The sequence below is a fragment of the Chlorocebus sabaeus genome, chromosome X (genome assembly GCF_047675955.1).
Source record: "Chlorocebus sabaeus isolate Y175 chromosome X, mChlSab1.0.hap1, whole genome shotgun sequence".
Taxonomy (NCBI): domain Eukaryota; kingdom Metazoa; phylum Chordata; class Mammalia; order Primates; family Cercopithecidae; genus Chlorocebus; species Chlorocebus sabaeus.
In genome coordinates, this window is record NC_132933.1 from 102,978,910 (window position 1) to 103,001,971 (window position 23,062).

The 23,062-nt window shown below is 38.4% G+C and overlaps 1 protein-coding gene across 5 annotated transcripts in view; it reads right to left on the reverse strand.

Annotated features, from left to right (window-relative positions):
- Positions 1-525: 525 nt before the first annotated feature.
- Positions 526-23,062, reverse strand: part of PAGE4 (PAGE family member 4) — a 79,007-nt gene continuing 56,470 nt past the window's right edge. For 2 of the 5 annotated variants that reach the window (XM_007991717.3, XM_073013211.1), the window contains exons 2-5: positions 4,296-4,403; positions 3,716-3,803; positions 2,145-2,270; positions 853-970 (exon numbers count right to left, since the gene is read on the reverse strand). In XM_007991717.3, the coding sequence (XP_007989908.1) occupies positions 954-970; positions 2,145-2,270; positions 3,716-3,803; positions 4,296-4,403 (339 nt within the window). In that variant the 3' untranslated portion in view covers positions 853-953. The other 3 variants (XM_037994904.2, XM_037994905.2, XM_073013210.1) reach the window with 3 other exon arrangements.

The window sequence follows — 23,062 nt, forward strand, 5'->3', positions numbered from 1 at the left end:
TCAAGCTCATGAACAAAAGTGCAAAAATCCTAAACAAAACATTAGGAAAAGGAACCAGTAATACATAAAAGGACAATATATGACAAATTAAATTGGGCTTATTCTAGGAATGCTGTATTAACAGCTTAATGGAGAAATATCATACACCTCAATAGATGCAGATCAAGTGTTTGATAAAATTCAACATATATTCATGGTAAGCATGGTAAGTACTCTTAGAAAACTAAGAATTTTTTTGAAAAGTCCTTAATCTAATACAAGTTGAGTATACCATCCCTGAAGTGCTGTTTCAGATTTTGGAATACTTGCATCATACTTACTGGTTAAACATCCATAATCTGAAAATCTGAAATCTGAAATGAGCACTTCCTTTAAGCATCACAGAGGCACTCAAAAAGTTTCAGATTTTGGAGGACTTCGTATTAGGTATACTCAACCTGTAGAAGGACTCTACATATATTTTTAAAACCTATCATGGTGAAATGTTGAAAGTTTTCCTCTTGACATCAGGAATATAACAAGAATTCACATCATCATCACTTCTAATCAACATTGTACTGGAGGGGTCTGGCCAGTGTCATAAGGACAAGAAATGAAAGTATAAAGCCTCAAAAGGAAAAAACAGAATTATCATTATTTACATGTGGTATGATTGTGTATGGAGAAAATCCAAAAGGATGTAGGGATAAACCAACAGAATAAGCAAATTTAGCAACGTTGCCCAACACAAAATCAGTATACAAAAATATATACCAGCTCTAAACAGAACACAAGGATTTTTTAAAGATACCATTTACAATAGTTATCAATTTCCTAGGAATAAATTTTACAAAAGACACGCATGACTTCTTCAGAGAAAATTCAAACTTTATTGAGAGAATTTTCAAATTTTCAATCACATTTTCAATGTGACATCAGCCATGTGTGTAGCTTCAGCTTGTCTTCTTTTTAACTTATGGTTGCCCATCTCCTAAAATATAAACATAACATTTGAGTTCATTACTTAGCAGAACTTTACTGAGATGATACTAAAAGCACACAAACAACACTAGTTTTGGTTTTTTAAGATGAAATGAAAACCAGAACCCTAGCCACTGCATAGACTTCTATGCTAATGTACATTTTCAGGCATATGTGTACTAATTTTTAAAATTCATCACTCTAGTGGTATGAGGAAACAAAGACTTCTCAAGCCAGAACAGATTAAATGCTATGAGCCCATTTAAAGATAATTTTAAGTAGAGGGCAAAAACAGCCACTGATTTCAGTTTTGTTTTGTTTTGATTTTTTAATCAAACAAAAACTCCAGGAAGCAAAAAACAAGCAAGCAAACACAGTGTCACTCAAATGTATTGACTAAAAACACTCTACTAATTATATATTAGCTAAGGAATTGTTTAGCTGACTAAAGAGAGGTCAAAGAATGCCATTCCATTTGGTTTGTCTCTTTTGTGCAAAAGTGCAAAAATAATTCATTGATCTAGTTAAATCTTTATGTGGACTCTTTATACCAGAGTGGCCATTTGTCTACCTGTTAACCTGATGTATTTCTTTCCCTCTCAAAAGTGTCCTGATTTAGATGATAAAAATTATATGGTTGGAGGCCAGATATGCCTGTTAAAAAAAAAATACGTAGTCTTACTGGTTTATTTAAGCTACTACCATATAGATGACATTAAAATGTGAGGGAAAATGCTACTGTTTCTCAGTCTAGCTTGCAATTTTAAAAAAAACAACAAACCAACTTGGAAAATTCAAAACATACAGATCTATCTTACTTGTTAGTGCCTAAAAGCGATTTGTGATAAACAATTCTAGCAAAATTTTTTTTAAAGCAACACTATGTGTCATTTAGATACCCAATTGCTCCTGGGGTATGTTAAGTAATATATATGCTTTTTAAAATGTTTGATCACTTGCCTTGAGTTTTGGAAGATTTCTTCTCCAAAGTAATAATACTTTCATATTTTATAATTCAACAACATGGCTTTGACCTAATTCATTTTTTCCCTGACACTGTCTTTGAATCAAGTATTTGGTGTGTGAACTACCTTTCAAATAATATTTGTATGTGAGACTTGTTATTAAAGTATATTATAGAAAAAGAGTAACCCCATGACTTCCATTCTGAATGAGTAACGTACCTGCTTCTTTAGTCTTAGCACGCTCCGGATTAGGTGGAGTCTTCTCTTTTACATCAGAGCCATCTCCACGCTCATTCCCAGTGTTTTCCAGATCCATTTCCTGGCAATCACCTTCCACTTTACGTTCTCATATAAATAAAAAAATTATTGATATAAGTAAGCAGTAAACTATAAATTAGTGTTATTAAATAAAGGTCTGTGGGCTTGTATTCTAACAAATGTGAGGCATGAGTGCAATGGGCGTTGGAATTTTCTGCTAGAAAATGGGGAAGAATATCTCTACTAGGAAGTTTTCTTTTCCTACGACTGTTTAAGACAACTTAGTTGTCACTTTCACGATCTGCATATACTTCTGTTACTGTAAATCACTCATTAGAGCAGTATTTATTTACATGAATTTCCCTGATTAGATTGCAAGCTCAAGGAAGAAATCATTCTCTCATTTATATCCTCAGTACTTAGTACATTTCCCGGCACCTAGTAAGCCCCAGTAAATGAATGAAAAAAATGTCTGTAAAAACATTAACATAAGACAAACCCAAATTAAAGAACATTTTACAAAACAACTGGTTTGGATTCTAGTTGTCAATGTCATGATAGGCAAAGAAAGACTGAGGAACACTTCCAGATTAAAGAAGACCAGAGAGATATGACAACTAAATACAATGAGTAGTCTTGGATTAGATCCTGGATCAGGAAAAAAATCCTATAAAGGACATTCCTAGGCCAACTGACAAAACTGCAATAGACTATATATTAGATGTTTTCTCAAGGCCAATTTTCCTGAATTTGATAATTGTTCTGAGGTTATTTAAGTGATTATTCATATTTTTAGCAGATACATACTGAATTACTTACAGAGTAAATAGTTGTGATATTTGAAACTTACTCTCAAGTGGTTCAGCAATAAAATATTAATAAGGCAAAAACAGGGAGATAAGTGGCAAAATGTTATAGCAATTGGTGAATCAAGGTGAAGAATAAACAGAAGTTCACTGTACTTAGATAACTTTTCCTTACATTTTAAATCCTTTCTAAGTAAAAAGTTAAAAAATGAATATATGACAAATAGATAATGGTTCAGAAAGACAAAAGTATTGAAGACTTTTAACGGTAACCAAAAGGATTTCACATTTTTATTTCTCTGAATTACGACATTTTCTAAAAATTGCTGTGTAAGAGCTAACCATAACATATCTAGGTTTGCTCAAACTTTTAATGCAATGACGTATGCCCAGAAAAATAATATCCCAATAAAACCAAGTTTAACTCATGAAACAGTTTACAATTTTTTCTAAATTTAATGTAGTTTCCTTTTGTTTGCTAATATAGAGTTTGGCAAGGATTGTATTTTCCAAGTATGCCAAAGAACTCTTAAGATATAAGATAAGTAAAATGCCGAAGAGAAAATTTATCACAAGAAGGACTACGGCAGCTGAAAACTACATTATTCCCTTACGAAGGATTACCTTACAGGTTTCCAGCCAATTTTTAGGGGATGGTTTATTTATTCCTGTTACTAGTATAACATCATACATGAAATACAAAATGCTCCTCCATGCCTTTCTCACCTTCAATCGGAGGTGTTCTTTCTCTCTCTCGTCCAGGTTCAATATCCTGATTGTCAGTTGGTGGTTCCTCTTGCTGAGATTCACGGGGCTTTTGAGACATGGGGGAGAGTGGATGCAAATCGAATATTGTTATTAACACCATGGCAATAGGAGTCACAAATATACATACTATGTGAAGATAGCTAGTCATAAATAAATCTGAAGAGGTTTTTCCTAGCCTCTCTATAAGCATTCTTAAGAAAAGTTATTCTTCCTATATAGAAAATACTTTAAGGAGTTACCTGAAAGGACCGATAATTCTGGAACCCATCTTCATCTTCTTTGGGCTGTATTATTTATTAATAAGCATGATAGGAAAGTCATAAGGACTATTTCCAGACTCCTAACAACATACATATGCAGACAATATCAGAAAATAGGTCTCCTTGCTCAATATCTCATTAATGTGATTTAGTTTGCAACTATTTTCAGCAGGGAAGTCCTTTATATAACAGATCTATATTGGTTCAACAATGTTTTCGATTTTCTTTCAGAAAAATACATTTCTGCCAATGGAAATAAGATACTGAAAGGTACTCACAGCCACGAATGCAAACACATCAGGAGTCTCCTGACCATCTCCTCTTCCTCTGGATCTTGATCTCACTCGTGCACTCATCGCTCCAACTAGAAGATCGTGAACTGAAGACTGCAATAAAAAGAAGTAATTATACTCGACTCTTTCCATGGCCATCTGCTGATTGTAATTTTTTTTTAAATTTTGTGAGATTTCCATAATAGGTCCTGAGTTAATAATAACTACGCCTGGTTTCCAATCACATCAAATAAATCTATCTGCAAACTGCTTTGTTTCTTCCACAGCCAACTTGGCAGAGAAGTGATCTTCAAGTCCTAGATCAAAACATGGGGTCTTTCCTAAAGAGACTTAATTTCATAACTGAATTCCATTATGAAGAGATTTTTTAATATTCAGCCACCCCAGGTCCCCTCCTCCCCAGGTCCCCACTGTCCTCTATCGGCAGTTTCAAGCGCCTCTGGGACTCAAAGATACCTCAAAAAGTACCCCCAAGTTTCACTCCATCTGATCCCTCTCCCCTCCGTGGCCTAACTTCCTCCCTCACCCCAGCCCTGCCACAACCACAAGGTCATGGCGGTGCCACCGCCTGTGAGGCCCTTCCTTCATCGAGGCCACGGACTGTGCTGCCCCACCCGCCTGAAGCCCACCAGCTCCTCCTCACACTTAAACTCCCAGGAGGAACGATCGGTGGACCCACCCATTGAGTCTCAGTCTCAGGTGAAAGAGTCCCGACAACTGGAATGCAAACAACATCCTCACAGCTCCGCGGCAGTTCACCTCGTGGGTGAAGGGGCTGATGGGAAGACCCCCAGTGAATATGCACACTGAGGCGGGCGCTGTCAAGCGCGGGCCGTCCCACCCTTTCCCTGGTCCCCACTGAGGACTCCGGCATCCGTCCTCTATGGGCAGTTTCATATGCCTCCAGGACTCAGATAGTGTCCCGCTCCAAAACTCACACCATCTTGGCTGACCCTCCTCCCCTTCATGGCCCTCCTTCCTCCCCTGTCCCTGCCCCGCCACATAGCTGCCTGCTAGGAGAAGGATGAAGACCTCAAGGCCCTTCCTTCTCTGAGGCCAGGGACCACAGTGCCCGACCCACCAGAAGCCCGCCGGCTCACTCATTCACACCTGTTCTCACTTACACTTGACTGGAGTCAGGAGAGAGCCTGGCGAAGAATGAAGAAGGGAAGAGAAGTGGCACCTACCTACTTGTGCCTCCTTGTTTAGACCTCAGCACTGTCAATCCCACCAGCCAATCCCAAACATGGGAGGGTGTCACGTGGGTTGTCTTTCCAGCCCTCTCCCGCCTCCTAGAGGCTCTGTGCCACCTGGAGGAAGGGCCTGCTCGGTGCTGGGAAGGGCTTGTCTCTGGCTTCTGGCCCCTCTTGCAAAATGTTCTGTCCTGGATCTAGGAATGTTCCCAGCTCTGCATTTCACCTGCAAATTTACCCTTTAATTTTTTCTCAGTGCTGCTGCCTCAGTGGCCCTCAAGAGGGTATTCAGTCTTCCCAGAGATGTGTGAAAGCTTAGGTTCTCAGAGAGTACAAAGCCATTTTAAGCATGATAGGAATCCAGAAAAAAAATGTAAAGAAGAAGGATGATAAACCCACATACATAAATAAGCCTAAACATTTGCACAAAAATCCGGGCCAGGTGCAGCAGCTCATGCCTGTAATCCTAGCACTTTGGGATGCTGAGACGGGTGGATTGCTTGAGCCCAGGAGTTCGAGACCATCCTGGGCAAAAAGGCAAGACCCTGCCTCTACAAAAAATACAAAAATTAACTGGGCATGGTGGTGCCCACCTGCAGTCCCAGCGACTTCAGAGGCTGAGGTGGGAGGATAGCTTGAGCCCAGGAGGCTGGGGTTGCAGTGAGCCAAGATCACACCACTACACTCCAGCTTGGGCTACAGAGCAAGATCCTGTCTCAAAAAATAAAAAATCCTGTGACCCAGCATTTCTACTTCTAGGACTTTAATGTTAAGGAAACTGTCTTGAATGTTGACAAATATTCTTTGCTTGGCCAAACTTTTAAGTCAGGCTTCTGAAACTTCTCCTAGAACCATCTGTACATTTCCTTGTAAAACCCAGTTTTAGCAAAGAGCCCTGCTAAGTCAATGTGGCATGAACCCTCCATCCTCAATATCTAATCATACTTGCTATCTCATGGGGTTCTTCATCTTCCACCATCCCCCAGGTGATGTCTGATTTCCCTTGGCCTGTCTTCAGCAAGAATCCTGCTAGGTGGGTTTAGCCAGAATCCCCCTTACCCCTGATGTTTCCTCTTAGTAATTTTCCACCCACAGACCGTCATACTGCTCCTTTGCTATACATTCCCACTGGCCTGTGCTGTATTCAGTATTGAGCCCAATCTCTCTCCCCTACTGCAAGATCCCATTGCAATGGTCCCTATACCCATCACCACGGTCCTAAATAAGGTTTTCCTTACTGTGCTTTAACAACTACCACTGAATTTTTTTTTCTTTAATCATGTGAACAAAAATTTGGGTACATGGGACTTCCAAAACAGCTTAATTTATAATAGCATGGTCGTGGATTTGCTATATAAGTAAATTATGGTACACTTGAAAATGAAATATGGGTGACTACCAAAACCCATGCTGAATAATATTTCCTGTAATAGTGGTGTGGTGCCATTCACTTTAAGTCATTAACTTGAAACATCTGGTTATGTAGCACTGTGTATGTACAACATCATCTCAAAAGAAAAGAGAGGTTCAATAGAGCTACCACAACACCAGCCTTCCTCTCAGACAGTAAGTGTGCTTTGTTCTTGTGCAACCAGCATGTTCTGGGACTCCAAAGATATATGGTTCTCCGAGAGGAACCCAGCAGATAAAATGCAGTGCTAGAGGACATAGGTCTCCTGCACCTGGTGCACGTCAAAGAGCTTCACCATTGCCTAGGTGGTCTGATCCTCTGCTGTCAGAGAAGGTGTGGGGGGTTGGGAGTAGGAGGACAGAAGCCCACTGTTACTGCTTTGGGCAAAAGTTAGATGGGTGCCTGCAGGACAGAAAGGAGCTTGCCCTGCACATCCCTGTCCACCCCCTCCCACCCCCGCTAAGCCCCTGGGGGGAAAATATCCTTTCTGTCCTTGCATGCCTGGACCTGGACAATTCTCGGACTCTGCAGGTTACCCTTAAAGAAGTGCACATTCTTTGAGAGTTAGAAAGATCCCCCATGGCAGAAGTAGAATTGCCAGATCTCCCTCTCCTTTTCTCCCTCTCTCCTACAGATAAGATGTAGAGTCAATACAGAGCCAAGTGTGAAGAATATATAATTCTTCCTTGATCTGGCCAATCAGAGACAACCACTTTTTATATCTAAGCAGGAGCTGCTCCTACTACTCAGATCTTTATGTGGATTAAATAAAGATTTATTGAGAGACTGAGATCTCACACTCTGCAATCAGCATAAACTGTGGGCTCTAGTCTCAGCCTCCTGTTTCTCCTCAGGTAAAGTGCTTTCACTAGCTCTTAGGTGTTTCCTGTTATCACTTGGAAAGGCTATCTGCAGTCTGCTGCCTCCCTGACCTTGGTGCCTGTCGGTTGGCAGCTGCTGTGTTCTCTGCATAGGATCAAGTTTCTCTAGGATGCTGTGAAGGAGTGAGAGGACAGGTAAGGCCTTTTATATGTGAGAGCTTAGATCTGAACTGAAAAGGAAATCCCGATTTACCCAGCACCATGAGCCTTCCCAGAGAACCTCATCCTCAGGCAACATTAGTGTGAAGCAAGCACTCTGATCAAGGATATGTAGGTGATCCCAAGCCCCTGTTTGTATCATTGTGGTGATTATAGATGTCACTTTCATTGTATTCATTTTCTGTCACAGGTAATATCTGCTCCTTACAAATAATCCAATCACTAAAAATTGACTAATCCTACTGTTTTCTGCTATTTGATGGAAGAAAACACCACACTACTATTTGAATTTGCACTTTTGATAAATAATATGTTTGAACATTGTTATTCAAGTAATTCATGCTCATAAACAATCCACAAAATCAGAAAGAGGAGAATTAAGAAACAACTCTGGAGTTCCAGCATTCATTAAAAACCTCTCTTCTATTTGTCATTTTAGCGCATGTGTTTCCATATATTTATCATTTTAGATGATCATTCATGCTGCAGCAAACATCCTCATGGATCATTTTCTGTCCACTTCCTTAAACATTTCTTCATGAAAAAAAAATCCTACATGAAGAAATAGGGGCTCAAGAGTATGTACAACTTGTCTAATGTAACACCCTCTGGCAAGGTATGCCTGGAATTAAATCTGTATCTTTCCGATTCTGGTTTAAGCCTGAATCATAAACGTAAACATGTATGCTTCTTCACCTTGTGCTACCCCATGGATCCAGTAGTTCCTTTGAATCCCTCAGCTCAAGGAGAAGCTTAGCAACCCCATGAGCACCATCCATGAGAGGCGATGTGGTATAGGTGCCCACATGTGCAGAATGCAGGACTGGCAGAAGAAACATCATGTGCTAAGTCTTGGAAGCATGCTTGCAGACTGCAGAGGCCACTGGAGCTGAAGACTGAGGCCCTGGGTCAGAGGAGGATCTTTCATCTGGTGTCCTTTTACCTACTGTATGCCACAATAAGTGCATGAATAGAAATATTATGAATATAAATATTTTGTGAGATGATTTTTCTAAACACTGACTGGTAAACATGAAGGCAATTTTCATGATTGCAAAGGAGAGTTCCCGGAAATCTTGACATGGGTTGACAAAGTATGTTATTTTAAACTGTTACTCCAACTACCTGTGAACTCCTTCAAATACTACTCATGCCCATTCAGTTGCTGCACACATTCTCACATCTATTCAGATAGCTATAACTTAGCGTCAGCATTTCTGAGTAGTTCACCTGAAGCAAGTGGAGAGGAAGGAAGATTCTGTCTTTGAGAGTTCCACCATCAGAAGGAGAAGCCCTTGTTTCCCACTCTCCTTATACAGAAACCTCCAGGTTCACCTTTCTGTGCCAACTGAACCCCATTTTATAGTTGTGCTTGTCACTTCAGTCTTCACTGATGGTGTGCAGGCCTCTCACTTGTGCTAGAAAGCTCATCTGGCTTTGGACTTCTTTCTCTTGGGCAAGCCTTCTCTTAACGCACATATCCCCTCATAGGTAATTAGTGAGGGTACGTTGGTCACGCTGGCCTTCGCTGGTTGTTATGTCTCTACCTGGATACCTTTCCCAAAAATCAGTTGTTTGTATAGGTGTGAGTTTGTTTCTGTACTCTCTGTGCTCTGCTAACCTACTTGTTTATCTTTAGGCCAATGTCACACTACTGTGATATAGTTTTGTAGTAACTCTTGAAATCCTACTTTGACTAATCTTGGTCCTTTGCATTTCCATATGAATTATAGAATCAGCTTGTCAATTTCTACCCCCCAAAAAACCTTCAGTAATTTTGATTGAGAATGCACCAAATTTATAGATCAATTTGGGGAGAATTGACATCTTAACAATATCGAGTCTTCAGATCCGTGAACAAGATATATCTCTTCATTTATGTAGGTCTTTTTTTTTTCTTTTTTTTTTGGTGTGTGTGTGTGTTTTTCAATTATGCAGGTCTTAATTTCTCTCAGAAATATTTTGTAGTTTTCAATGTACAGATTTTTCATATCTTTTTTCAGGTTTATCCCTTATGTTTTTCATGTTTTATGATATTGCAAATGGTATTGTTTTTATGTCAATTTTACTGTTTGTTGCTAGTGGACACAAACACAACTTATTCTTTATATCGAGCTTGTATCATGCAATTTTGCTAAACTCACTTGTTGGTTTTAGTAGCTTTTCATTGTTTTAATTAGATTCTATCATGTTTCCTATGTAAATAATTGTGTTATTTGTGAATAGATGATTTTACTTCATTCCTAATCTGCACGCATTTTACTTTCCTTTGTTCCCCGACTACACTACCTAGAACCTCCATTACAATGTAGAATACAAGTGGGGAAAGTGGAAATCTCTGTCTTGTTCCTGATCATAGGGCAAAAGTTTTCAACATTCTGCATCTATTAAAATAATTATATGGTTTTTCTTTTTTAGCTATTAATATGGTGAATTTTATTGATTCATTTTCAAGTATTAAAACAGCCTGCATTCCTGAAATAAATTCCATTCAGTCATGATGTATTACTCTTTTAATGTATTGCTGGATTTAATTTGTTCAAATATTGTTTAGAATTGTTGCATGTATATTTTCCAAGGATATTGATTTATACTTTCCTTTTCTATCAATATCTTTGTCCAATTTTGGAGTCAAGAAATTCTGGCCTCATTGAATAAGCAGGAAAGTATTCTTTCCTCTTCAATATTTTGGAAGATTTTGCATAGAATAGGTATTATTTCTTCCTTAATTATTTGGTAGAATTCTTCAGTGGTGCCATCTAGGCTTGGAGTTTTCTTCGTGGGAACATTTTTAGCTATGATTTTAATTTCTTTAAAGGGTTATTCAGATAAAGGGTTATTCAGGTTATCTATTTCTTCCTGAGTAAGCCTTGGTGGTTTATGTCTTTCAGATTATTGTCTATTGTATCCTTGCTGATTTTCTGCCAACATGTTCTATCAATTATCAAGAAAGAAATATTGTAATCTCAGACTGTAATTGTAGATTTGTGTATTTCTCGTCATGTATTTTGTGACTCTGTTATTAGATGCATAAATATTTGGGGTTCTTAGGATTGTCACTAACATAAATGTAAGAATCCTCAACAAAATATTAGCAAATTGAGTCTAGCAATAAGAATAATACAGCACAACCATAGGAAGTTTATTCCAGGAATGCAATGTGAATTCAATATTCAATAATCAATCAATTTAATCTTTGATATTAACAGTCTAAAGAAGAAAATCATATGATAATATCAATTGATGCAGAAGCATTTGACAAAATACAGCATCCATTCATGATAAAAACTCTCAGTGAAGTAGAACTAGAAGGAAATTTTCTCAATTTGTAAAGAGATCTGCAAAAAACCGACAGCTAACATTGTATTTGATGGTGAAAGACTGAATGCTTTCCTCCAAATATCAGAAACAAGACAAAGATTTCTATTCTAACCACATCTGTTCAACATCATGCTGGGAGTCTTAGCCAGCATAATCAGGCAAGAAAAAAGAAATATAAGGCATTCAGATTGGAAAGGAAGAAGTAAAAATTACCCTATTTGCAGACAACATAACTGACCACATAGAAAATTCCAAGAAATCTACCAAAAAAAAAAAACAAAAAAACAAAAACCCTTCTTAGAACCAACAAGTAACTTTACCAAGGCAGCAATATACAAGGTCATCACACAAAAATCGATTGGATTTCTATATATTAACAACATACAGTTGGGGCCAGGCATGGTGGCTCAAGTCTGTAATCCCAGAACTTTAGGCGGCTGAGGCAGGCAAATCACTTGAGGCCAGGAGTTCAAGACCAGCTGAGGCAGGCAAATCACTTGAGGCCAGGAGTTCAAGACCAGCCTGGCCAACATGGTGAAACGCCCATCTCCACTAAAAATACAAAAATTAGCCAGGTATGGTGGTGCGCACCTGTAGTTCTAGCTTCTTCGAAGGCTGAGGCAGGAGAATTGCTTGAACCCAGGAAGCGGAGGTTGCAATGAGCCGACATTGTGTCACACTGCACCCCAGTCTGGGTGACAAAGTGAGCCTCTGTCTCAAAAAAGCAAACAAACAAAAACAACATACAGTTTGAAACTGAAATTAAGAAAACATTTACAGTCAAAACATTGATATGCCTAGATATAAATCTCACAAAATATGTACAGGATCTGTGTGCTGAAAACTATAAGACACTGATCAAAAAAGTCAAAGAGGACCTAAGTAAGTGGAAATACATGCTATGTTCATGATTTGAAAACCCAACATAGTAAAGACAAATTGATATATAGATTTAACACAATACTAATCAAAATCCTAGGAGGACTTCTTGTACATATAAGACAGGCTGATTCAAAAATTTATAAGGAAAAGCAAATGAATTAGAATGGCTAATGCAATTTTGAAGAAGAGGAAGAAAGTTGGAGGAATCTTATTAACTGGTTTTGAAGCGTGCTTGCCCGTAATTTTTAGACTGCCCCTCAATTTGAGTTTAATAGAGTCTCATGATTGGACTAAGATAATGGATTTTGGGGAAGAATACTGTTGGGGTAAAGTACCCTTCTCATCACATCATATCAGAGGGTATATGATATAAACACGAATTCTTACTGGTGACATTAACCTTCGTCACTTGATTTAGATGATGTATGTCAAGTTTCTCCACTATAAAATTACTATTTTCCCCCTTTCATATTCTATTCATTAGAAGTGTATCACTAAGTCTAGCTCACACCCGAGGGGAAGAGAGTTAAGCTCCACCTCCTGGGGGGAAGAATATAAAAAAAATTGTGGATATATGTTAAAATCTCTACAGTAACTAATGCGCATTTGAGGGGAAATACTTTGAGGCAATGCAAGTAACCTTTTTCTTCTTAAAGTGTAGGCGTCTAATTTTAGTATTAATCCATGGACCTTACCTAGAGCAATTATCACTGTGCTGTTCTAATAATGATTTTCTATTTCATTCATTCCTTCAACATTTATTGTTTGGAATTATTCCATAAGAAAGATCTGTCCCTTTTCCATTTATTTACTTATTAAATTGCTCATTTATATCAGCATGGACTCATGGATTCCTTTTTATTTTTTGAGTTCTATTCCAATACACTTGCCATGTGTTTTGTGACTCAAATTGTTCTAGCTTAGATATTGGGACCCCTTTCAGATTGGTTCTTACACACTTTTGATATCACATTCCTCTTTTTTGTTTTTGTTTTTTAGCTTTTGTTTACTTCTTGGCACTGCATGATAAGATAAGTTCACCTGCTCTGGAATCAACCATTTCTCCAGGTTTCTGGCTTCCTTGTATTAAGAAATGGTGTTTAGAAACTAAGATCTGTACACTGAACAATATGATTTTTAAAATTATTATAAAGTGACAGTAATCAAGGCACATAGATCAATGAAGAAGAATAGGATCCAGAGATTGGCCCACACAAGTATGGCCAGTTGGTGTTTGACAAAGGTGCCAAAGCAGTTCTACAGATAAAGGATAGTATCTTCAGTAAATGGTATGAGGAAAATTGGATGGTCATATGCAATGAAAATTAACCATTATTAAAACTCACACCATATATAAAAGTTAACATAAAATGGGTCATATATCTAAATATAAAATGTAAAACTATAAAACTTTTCAAGGAAGTTTTATAAAAAGAGACTTTGAGTTTATCAATGAATTCTTAGACATGACACCAAAAGCACAATTCATGAAAGAAAAAAATTGATACATCAGACTTCATAAAAATTTGATACTTTTGCTTTGTGCTCTTATAACTGTTAATAGAATTAAAAGAAAAGCTTCTCTAAATGCAATGTGGTATCCTGGAACATTAAAAGGATGTTAGTGGAAAAATTAATGAAATCCAAATAAAGTTTATCATTTACTTAGTAGTATATTGCCAATGTTAACCTCTTAGTTTTGACAAGTGTACTGTGGTTATATTAGATGTTAACATTAGGTGAATCTGAGTGAAAAGTATATGAGAAGTTTCTGTATTATCTTTGCAACTGTTCTATAAATCATTTCAAAATAAAAATGAGTATTAAACAAAAAAAAATGTAGCCAAACCTAATAATAAAACAATTAGAGCTACTGCACTTGAAGCCAGAGAGGAGCAGTCAGAGGCTCATCATCTCTATCCCCACACTCCCAATTTCTTAGGTAGCCTCTGGGAATCCTCTACAGCACCAGTCCTCAACCTCTTTGGCACCAGGGACCAGTTTCGCGAAAGATAATTTTTCCACAGTCTGGGGAGTAGGGAGAGATGGTTTTGAGATGAAACTGTTCCACCTCAGATCATCATGTGTTAGCTATATTCTTATAAGGAGTACACACAACCTAGATCCCTTGCATGCATAGTTCACAATAGGGTTAGCTCTCCTATGAGAATCTAATGCCACCAGTGATGTGACAGGAGGTGGAGCTCAGGTGGTAATGCTGGCTTGCCCACCACTCACCTCCTGCTGTCTAGCCCGATTCCTAATGGGCCACTGGCCTGTACTGGCTCATGGCCTGGGGGCTGGGGACCCCTGCTCTATAGAACCCCTGGGTTCCTTGAAGTATGATTCCTAAACCATCCAACTTAATCATTAATAAGACTCTAAGATAGAAAGAGAAGCCAAACTTAGGCCTGAAGAATAAAAATTTATTAGTTTCTCTTGATCATTAAGGTTTTTCTATCATAGAACATCATTAAGTTGAAATGATATAATCTTTTCTTTACAAGGTCAAGCCTTTTGCTGCCCAGCATTTTGACCTTAGAACTTCAAATCACTTGATTCATTGTTCAAGGTATCTTTAAAATGTCAAAGCTAGGGTAATTGCTTCTGATTATGCAAGAGTAGGGAGGATTAGGCTATAATTTGAGGACATATGTGTATGATAAAATTCTACCTATGTTTAAATTTTCATGAGGCCTTTTCAATGTCCTTAAAACAATAAAATACTAACTTTAAAAAAAAAGACAACTATAGACTGGAGAAAATGTTTGTGAATCATCTATCTGACTAAAGCCTTATATTCATAAAATTGAAAGAACTCTCTAAACTCAATAACAAAAAACACACAACCCAATTTGTAAGTTGGAAAATGTCATGGTCACTAAACCAAAGAGAACATACAGATGGAAAATTAGCACAGGAAAAGATGCACAACATCACTGGCCATTTGGGAAATGAAAATTAAAACCGCAAAAGATACCATTACTCATTTACTTGACTCACTGAAACAAAAGTTACTGACAATACCAAGTATGGGTAAGGATGTAGAACTACTAGATCTCTCATATGTTAATGATATGAGCGCAAAATTGTACAGCCACTCTGAAAAACAGTTTGGCAATTTTCTATAAACTTAAATATATACATACCATATGACCCAAGAGTTCAGAGATGGAGCACTGAAAAAATTCTGCTCCTATCCCATCCAAGAAAAAAGCTGGTTAAACTGTAAATTAATGACTTTTCTTTTTTTTTCCTTTTTTTTTTTTTTTTTTTTTTTTGAGACAGAGTGTTGCTCTGTCACCCAGTCTAGGGTGCAATGCCTCCCAGGTTCAAGTGATTCTCCTACCTCGGCCTCCTGAGTAACTGGGATTACAGGCGCCCACCACCACACCTGCCTTTTTTTTTTTTTTTTTAAGTAGAGATAGGGTTTCACCATGTTGGCCAGACTGGTCTCGAACTCCCGACCTCAAGTGATCCACCCGCCTCGGCCTCCCAAAGTGCTGGGATTACAGCTGTGAGCCACCGCACCTGGTTGACTTTTCTTTGACCCATCAGAGGACCAAGGTCATAGGGTAAATGCTATACCAAAATCTGGAGAAAGACAGGTACCTACAGGAAGACACAGGACTCCGTGCCTTACGCTTACAAGGGGCAGAAACCAGTGTGTAGATTAAACAATAAATTTTGATGAAGTCCTGGGAACCTAGTGTGAGCTGGCATGAGAATGTGAAGCTCCCAGAAGACTTATTCATGTGAGGTTACCCTCTTGTAGGCTTTTCACCTAGGGCTACCACTAGGCTTGCACAGAGAATCCAGAGAAAGTTCCCCCATGGCACTGGCAAGCACAGTAGCTGCTGCCAAACTCCACACTGGTGCATTTCTCCTATCTCCCTTACAGAAATAAAGGCTTAAGCTGCAGGCACTGGTCACACTATAGCAACTAAAGAAGATACGTCTGGGGCAGAGTTTCAATGGTGACTTCCATATTTTCTCCCAACTGCTGTGGGGTTGCACCAGTGACCTCAGGCAATAGGTTTTCTTCAGCCTGTGAATTAAGGCTTTTGTTTTATGTGGGGCATTGAGAGATTGGGCAGAGTGGGGTTTCAACAACGACTTCTGTCACCCTTCCTTAGTCTTCTCAGGATTCTCCCAACCTTCCCTGTTAGTACCTCCTGGAGTTGCTAGAGGGAAAGCCTGCAAGCAAGTGCAAAACTACCACGTCTGCAGCCTCCAGGACCTCACACTCTCACACTAGCCCACACTCAGCCCTTAGCAAGTTATTTGGAAGTTTCTACCCTAATTTTCTTGCTGACGTATATGGCATTCAGAGGCATCTGTCTCAGATAATCAAATGCTCAGGTGCTGTGTCTCCCTATAGGTGTTTGTCTTTCTAGATTTCAGGTTAGTTGTTTTCCCAGAAAACTTATTTCCTTGATGATTTCAAGAAAAGTATTTAATTTGAAGTTCGCCCAGCATTTTTCTTGTTGTGAGGATGGAAGTGATACCCTTTCCAGCCGTCTGTATCTCTACACTGAAACCAGCCATCCTTTTACTTTTATCCGACCTATATCACTGTATTTGTAGACAGCATATAGTTAGGTCATGGTTTGTAATTCATTTTGACAATTTCTTTTAATTGGTGTATTTAGATCATTTAAATTTATTATTGATATATTTTTATTTAGACCTATCATTTTATAATTTGTTTTCTGTTTGTTCTGTCAGGTTTTCATTCCTCTGTTTTACCTTTCCTCCCTTGTTTTGGGTTATTTAAAACTTCCAGCATTACATTTTAATATATCTGTTGTGTTTTTTACTATATCCTTACATACACAGTCGTCCCTCAGTATTCGTGGAGGATTGGTTCCAGGACCCTTGTAGATACCAAAATTCATAGATGCTCAAATCCTCTATATAAAATAGCATAGTATTTGCATACAACCTACACACATTTTCCTGTATACTTTAAATCATCTCTAGCTTACTTGTAATACCTGATACAATGTAAATGCTATGTAACTACTTGTTATACTGTATTGCTTTTATTTGTATTATTTTTATCATTTTTAACTGTTTTTTTTCTGAATATTTTTTATCCTCAGTTGGTAGAATTCGAGAATGCAGAACCTGCAAATACGGAGGGTCAACTGTAGTTTTTTTAGTAGTTACTCTAGGAATGACTGCTGCCAAACTCCACCCTGGTGCATATTTTCTATCTCCCTTACAGAGAGGGAGATAAATACTTAACTCTCCACATTCTACTTAGACTCAATGTTTTGTAATTTTAATTGGAATGTAGAAACCTTGCCACCTTATAGGCCTCTTAACCATCCCTTCTTCAAGCTCTAGTTGTCTTATGTATTACATCTGCATACATTGAAAACCCCATCAGACAATGTTATACATTTTACTTTTTTAAGCACAAAACATATTTTAAAGAATTCAGGAGAAGAATCATCTATGATATTTACCCAAATATTTACCATTTGTGAATCCCTAGGTTTGAATCTGAGTTATGCAGGATGAGCGTTGAGACTATGAGGCCTCTGAATACTTTATCTGTGTTTAGAGTGTGAGGTCTCTGAAATCTTGAGAGTCTCTGTTCTGAGATTTGATTCTGAATGTTTTGGAGGTCTGTATTCAGGGTGTGAATTCTCCGAACTCTTTAAGGTCTGTGACTCAAGGTTTGGACTCTGAGCTGTAGTATTTGTTGATCTTTGTTCACAAGTGTGAGGTCTCTGAAGTCTTTGAGGACTGGTGTTGTAAGGTTTTAATCTACAGTCATTGTGGGTCTATGTTCATGATGTGAGGCCTCTCAAATCTTTTGGTATCTTTGTTTTTGTTTTTTTGAGACGGAGACTCGCACTGTCGCCCAGGCTGGAGTGCAGTGGCGCCATCTCGACTCACTGCAACCTCTGCCTCCCGGGTTCACGCCATTCTCCTGCCACAGCCTCCCTAGTAGCTGGGACTACAGGCACCACCACCACGCCAGGCTAACTTTTTGTATTTTTAGTAGAGACTGGGTTTCACCGTGTTAGCAAGTATGGTCTCAATCTCCTGACCTTGTGATCCACCCGCCTCGGCCTCCCAAAGTGCTGGGATTCTGAGGTATTTGGGGGTCTCTGTTCAGAGTGAGATGTCTCTGCAATCTATGGGGGTTTGTTTCCAAAAGTTTGTTTCACATATTTGGAGGTCTGAATTCATGGTGCGAGGTCTCTGTACTTTCAGAGGATCTGTTTCCCAAAGCCTGAGTTATCTAGGGGTCCACATTCAGAGTTTGAAAGGCTTTGAAATTTTCAGTTTCTGTTCCAAGATTTTAGTCGTAGGGATTAGGAAGCCTGGGTTCAAGACGCATGGTCTTTGAACTTTTGGAGGGTCTAAGTCCACATTTGGATCTCAGGTATAATATTTGGGTCTGTCTGTGTTCAAGAAGTGAGGTCTGTGGATTCTTTCAAGGTCTTTGTTCCAAGTTTTTTACCTGAGGTGTTTGGAAATCCATGCTCAGGGTGTGAGGTCGCTGATATCTATAAGGGAGTATGTTCCACATTTTGAGTCTGAGATACTTAGGTGTGTGTACTTTTGTTCTCTGAAATCTTTCAGGGTCAGTACAAAAGTCTAAGGTAACTGGTGGTTCTGTGTTCAGAGTGTAAGGTCTCTGACATTTTTCAGTATTTGCATTGTAAGGTTTGAATTGGAGATAACTGGGGGTCTGTGACCAACATGCGAAGTCTTTGAAATTTTAGGCTTTGTTCCCAAATTTTGGACATAGTTTTGCTCTGCATTCAAAGAATTAGGTCTTTGAAATCTTTTAAGATCTGGGTTCCAAGTTTTTTGTCTAAGTTGTTTAGACATTTCTGTTCAGGGCGTGATGTCTGTGATCTCTTCGAGAATCTGCATTTAAAGGTTTGAATCTGGGATATTTGGGGGTCTGTGTTTGCAGAGAAAGGTCTCTGAAAGCTTTTAGGGTGTGTGTTGTAACGTGTGAATATAAGGTACTTGGGGGTCTCTGGCAGATAAAGGTTTAAATCTGAGATCTTTGGAAGTCTGGGTTCAGGGAGAGGAGTCTGAAATTTTTAGTCTCTCAAGTTTGAGTGTGAGGCATTTGGAGTTCTGTGTTATGTGTGCATGTTCTCTGAATTCTTTGAGGCCTGTGTCCCTAGGTTTGAATCTGAGGTACGTGGGGATCAGTGTTCAGGGTGTGAGGCCTCTGAATAGTTTCTGAGTCTATGTTCAGAGCATAAGTTCTCTAAATTATTTGAGGGTCTGTGTTCCAAGGTTTGAATCAGGGGTTCTGAGGGGTCTGTGAACAGGGAGTGAGAGGTGTCCAAAGTTTGTTTTTTGTTTGTTTGTTTGTTTATTATGTTTTTTTTTATTTTGTTTCATTTTGTTTTTTGAGACAGGGTCTTGCTCGGTCGGCCAGGCTGAAGTGCAGTGGCATGATCGTGGCTCACTGCAGCCTCAGACTCTCAGGCTCAAGCAATCCTCCCTCCTCAGCCCCCAGAGTAGCTGGGACTACAGGCATGCACCACCATGCCCAGCTAATGCTTTTTTTTCTGTAGAGACAGGGTCTCACTATGTTGCCTGGTCTCGTCTCGAACTCCTGGACTCCAGCGATCCTCCTACCCTTGCCTCCTAAAGTGCTGGGATGAGCCACCATGCCCGGCCTGATGTCCAAACTTATTAACTGTCTGTGCTCCATTGTTTCAGCCTGAAATATTCTGGGGTCTGTGATCTGAGTATGAGGTCTCTCAATGCTCTAAGGGTATTAGTACCAAGATTTGCCTGTGTTCTATGAGGGTGTGAGTTCCGGGTTGGAGATTCTGACGAGCTTTGATTATGTGTATTCCCAGATCTCTTTCTGACATAACAAGGGATCTGGATTGTATGTTAGGTCTCTGAAATCATTGAGTGTCTGTACTTCAAGTTTTTAGTCTAAATTGTTTGGAAGTCAGCAACCAGAGTGTGAAGTCTCGAATACTTTGAGGGTTTTTTTTTTTTTCCAAGTGTGGAGTTTGTGGTATTAGGAGATTTGTGTTGAGGGTGTGAAGTCTCTGAAATCTTATAGTGTCTGTGTTTCAAAGTTTCAGTCAAAGATACGGTATTGGTCAGTGTTTAGGCTGTGAGATATCTATAATTTTAGGGGATCTGTTTTCCAAGTACTAATCCTGAGATATTTGGAAGTCTGAGTTCAGCATATGAGGCCTGACTTGTTGAAGTACTTTTTAAAAATAAGATTGAGTCCGAGGTACTGGAGTCTGGGTTTAAAATGTAAGGCCTTTGAACTCTATGAGGGTTTGTGTACTAAGGGTAGAGATTGATGTATTTGCAGATAGTTGTTCAGGGTGTGAGTTCTCTTTGAAGGTCTGTGTTTGAAGTCTGAAGCTCAGGCATTTGGGATCAGCATTTAGATTGTAAGTACTCAGAACTCTTAGTATCTGTGCTTTCATGTTTTCTCTATCTGCATTCCAAGACTGGATCTGAGGGATTTGGGGGTTCCGCATTCAGTGTTTGAAGGCTATGATTATCATTGAGGGTTTATCTTTCATTGTTTGAGTTTGAGGCATTTCAGGATTGGAGTTTGGAATGAGAGGTCTCTGAAGTCGTCGAGGACCTATGTTTCAAGTTTTTTCCTACGGTATTTAGGGCAAATGTTCAAGATACAAAGTCTTTGAACTCTGAGCATTTGTGACCTGTTTTCTCCTGCATTAATCTAACTTCAGGGAGTAAGATTCTTGATTTTTTTTTTTTTTTTTTTTTTTTTTGAGCCTCCATGTCCCAGAGTTTGAATCTGAGGTGTTTGGGACTGTATGTTTAGGGTGTGATAGTCTCTGAACTCTTTGAGGTTCTGTGTCCTGAAGTTTTAGTTGATGTATTTAGGGATCTATGTTTAGGGTATGAGGGCTCTGAAATCACTGAGGGTCTTTGGTACAAATTCTGAATCTGAGCTCCTGGGGGTCTTTATTCAGGGTGTGAGGGTTCTTACTCTTTGAGGTTGATGGGTCGGGATTGTGGGAGACCAGAATATGCCTCCCCCAAATAAGAAGGATTGTTGAGCTGAAGACAATTAAGAGAAAATAGGCACAGGAGAGCTTTCTGCCCTCCCTCTATTTGCCTAAAAACTGGACATAATCTACAATAACAAAGGTATCCTGCTCCCCTCGCTACAACCAGGAAGAGTGAAGGTTAACAACTGAAGACAGCTTTAGACTTTCATCAGCCTGGAGATGGTTCCAGAGGAATTTATATTGGCAAGTTTTGCTAACTCACCTTTATCTGCTATTTGTTTGTCTTTCCCCAACTTGCTGCCTATAGAGACTCAAGATCCTTTTCCTTTGTCTTGTGACTTCTCTAAAAAGTTACTCTTCTTTGTTAATAAGGCTATATAAGCTGTAATTCAAAGCCATCTCTTTAAGAACTACTAATTCTCTGGGTGTTCCCCATGTATATATGAAATATATGTGTTAATAAACCTTCCTTTTGTTTTTTCTCTTGTTAATCTGTCTTTTGTAACAGGGGTCCATTCCAACTAAGAACCTATTGGGGGTTATATTACTACTCCCCCACGGGATCTTAGGTATTTGGTGGTACATAATTAGGGTATGAGGTATCTGGTTCTTTGAAGGTTTTATATATATATATACACACACACACACATATTTATTTAATAATAACACGTTTTAATATATAATATCTTAAATATTTAATATATAATGTCTTAAATATATAAAATATTAAATATTTAATATATAATATATTAAATAAATATACTAAATGTATAACATAAAATAAATATAATATAGTAATATTTTATATATTAAATAAATATATAATATATAATTATATTAAATAAGTATTTATATTTTTTATATTTGTATATAATTATATACTATATAATTGAGTTTGAGTTATATGCACATCTGTATTTTGAGTGTGAGATCTCTGAGGTCTATGAGGGTCTATGTCCTAAACAATGAATTTGAGGTATTTGCACATATGTGTTTAGAGTTTTAGTTCTGTGACATCTTTGAGGGTGTATGTTCCAAGACTTGAGACTAAGGCATTTTATATCTGTTTTCTGAGTGTAAGCACTCACAAATATTTTAGGGTCTGTGTTTTAATGTTTATATGACGTATTTGGGTTATTTTTAAAAGGCATAAATTCTCTGAACTCATTGAAAGTCTGTGGTCCAAGGTTGCTGTTGAGATGTCTGGAATCTCCTTCAGGATATGTGATATCTGAAATCTTTTAGGTTTTGTGTCATGAGGTTTGAGTCTCATTTGTCTGTAAGCTAGTGTATTGGGTTGAGGTCTATGAATTCATTGAGAATTCTAGGTTCCAAATATTGAATCACTAGTATTCAATTCTCAGGTTATGATGTTGTCATTCAATATTTAGGTGATGTTGTCATTCAATATTTAGGTGATGAGGCAGAACACTCTCATGGTATGTATTCCAAGTTTGGAGTGTGAGGTGTTCGGAGTCTCTTTTCAAGGTTGAAGGTATCTGACCTCTTTGAGGATTTGTTTCCTAAGTTTGTTTCTGGGATTTTTGTTTTTGTTGTTGTTGTTGTCTAAGTTCATTGTGTGAGGTCTCTGAACTTTAGAGAATCAGTGTTCCAAGATTTATGTGTGTTTGTGATATAGTAAGAAGTATATATTTGTTCTCCACCCCTCCCAAAACCATTGGAATCTCCAAAGTGATAAGTGTCTTTTGCATGCTAATGGATTGATTGGTGGCTATGGGCTCCTAGCTAGCCTCAGGATGGGGGCTGGTTACCAGGCGCAATGATTAGAGAGTTGGAACTTTCAGTCCCACCACTGACCTTGGAGGAGAGAAGGGCTAAAAGTTGAGTGATCCTGTCCAACAAGCATATGAAAAAATGTTCAACATCAGCTAATCAT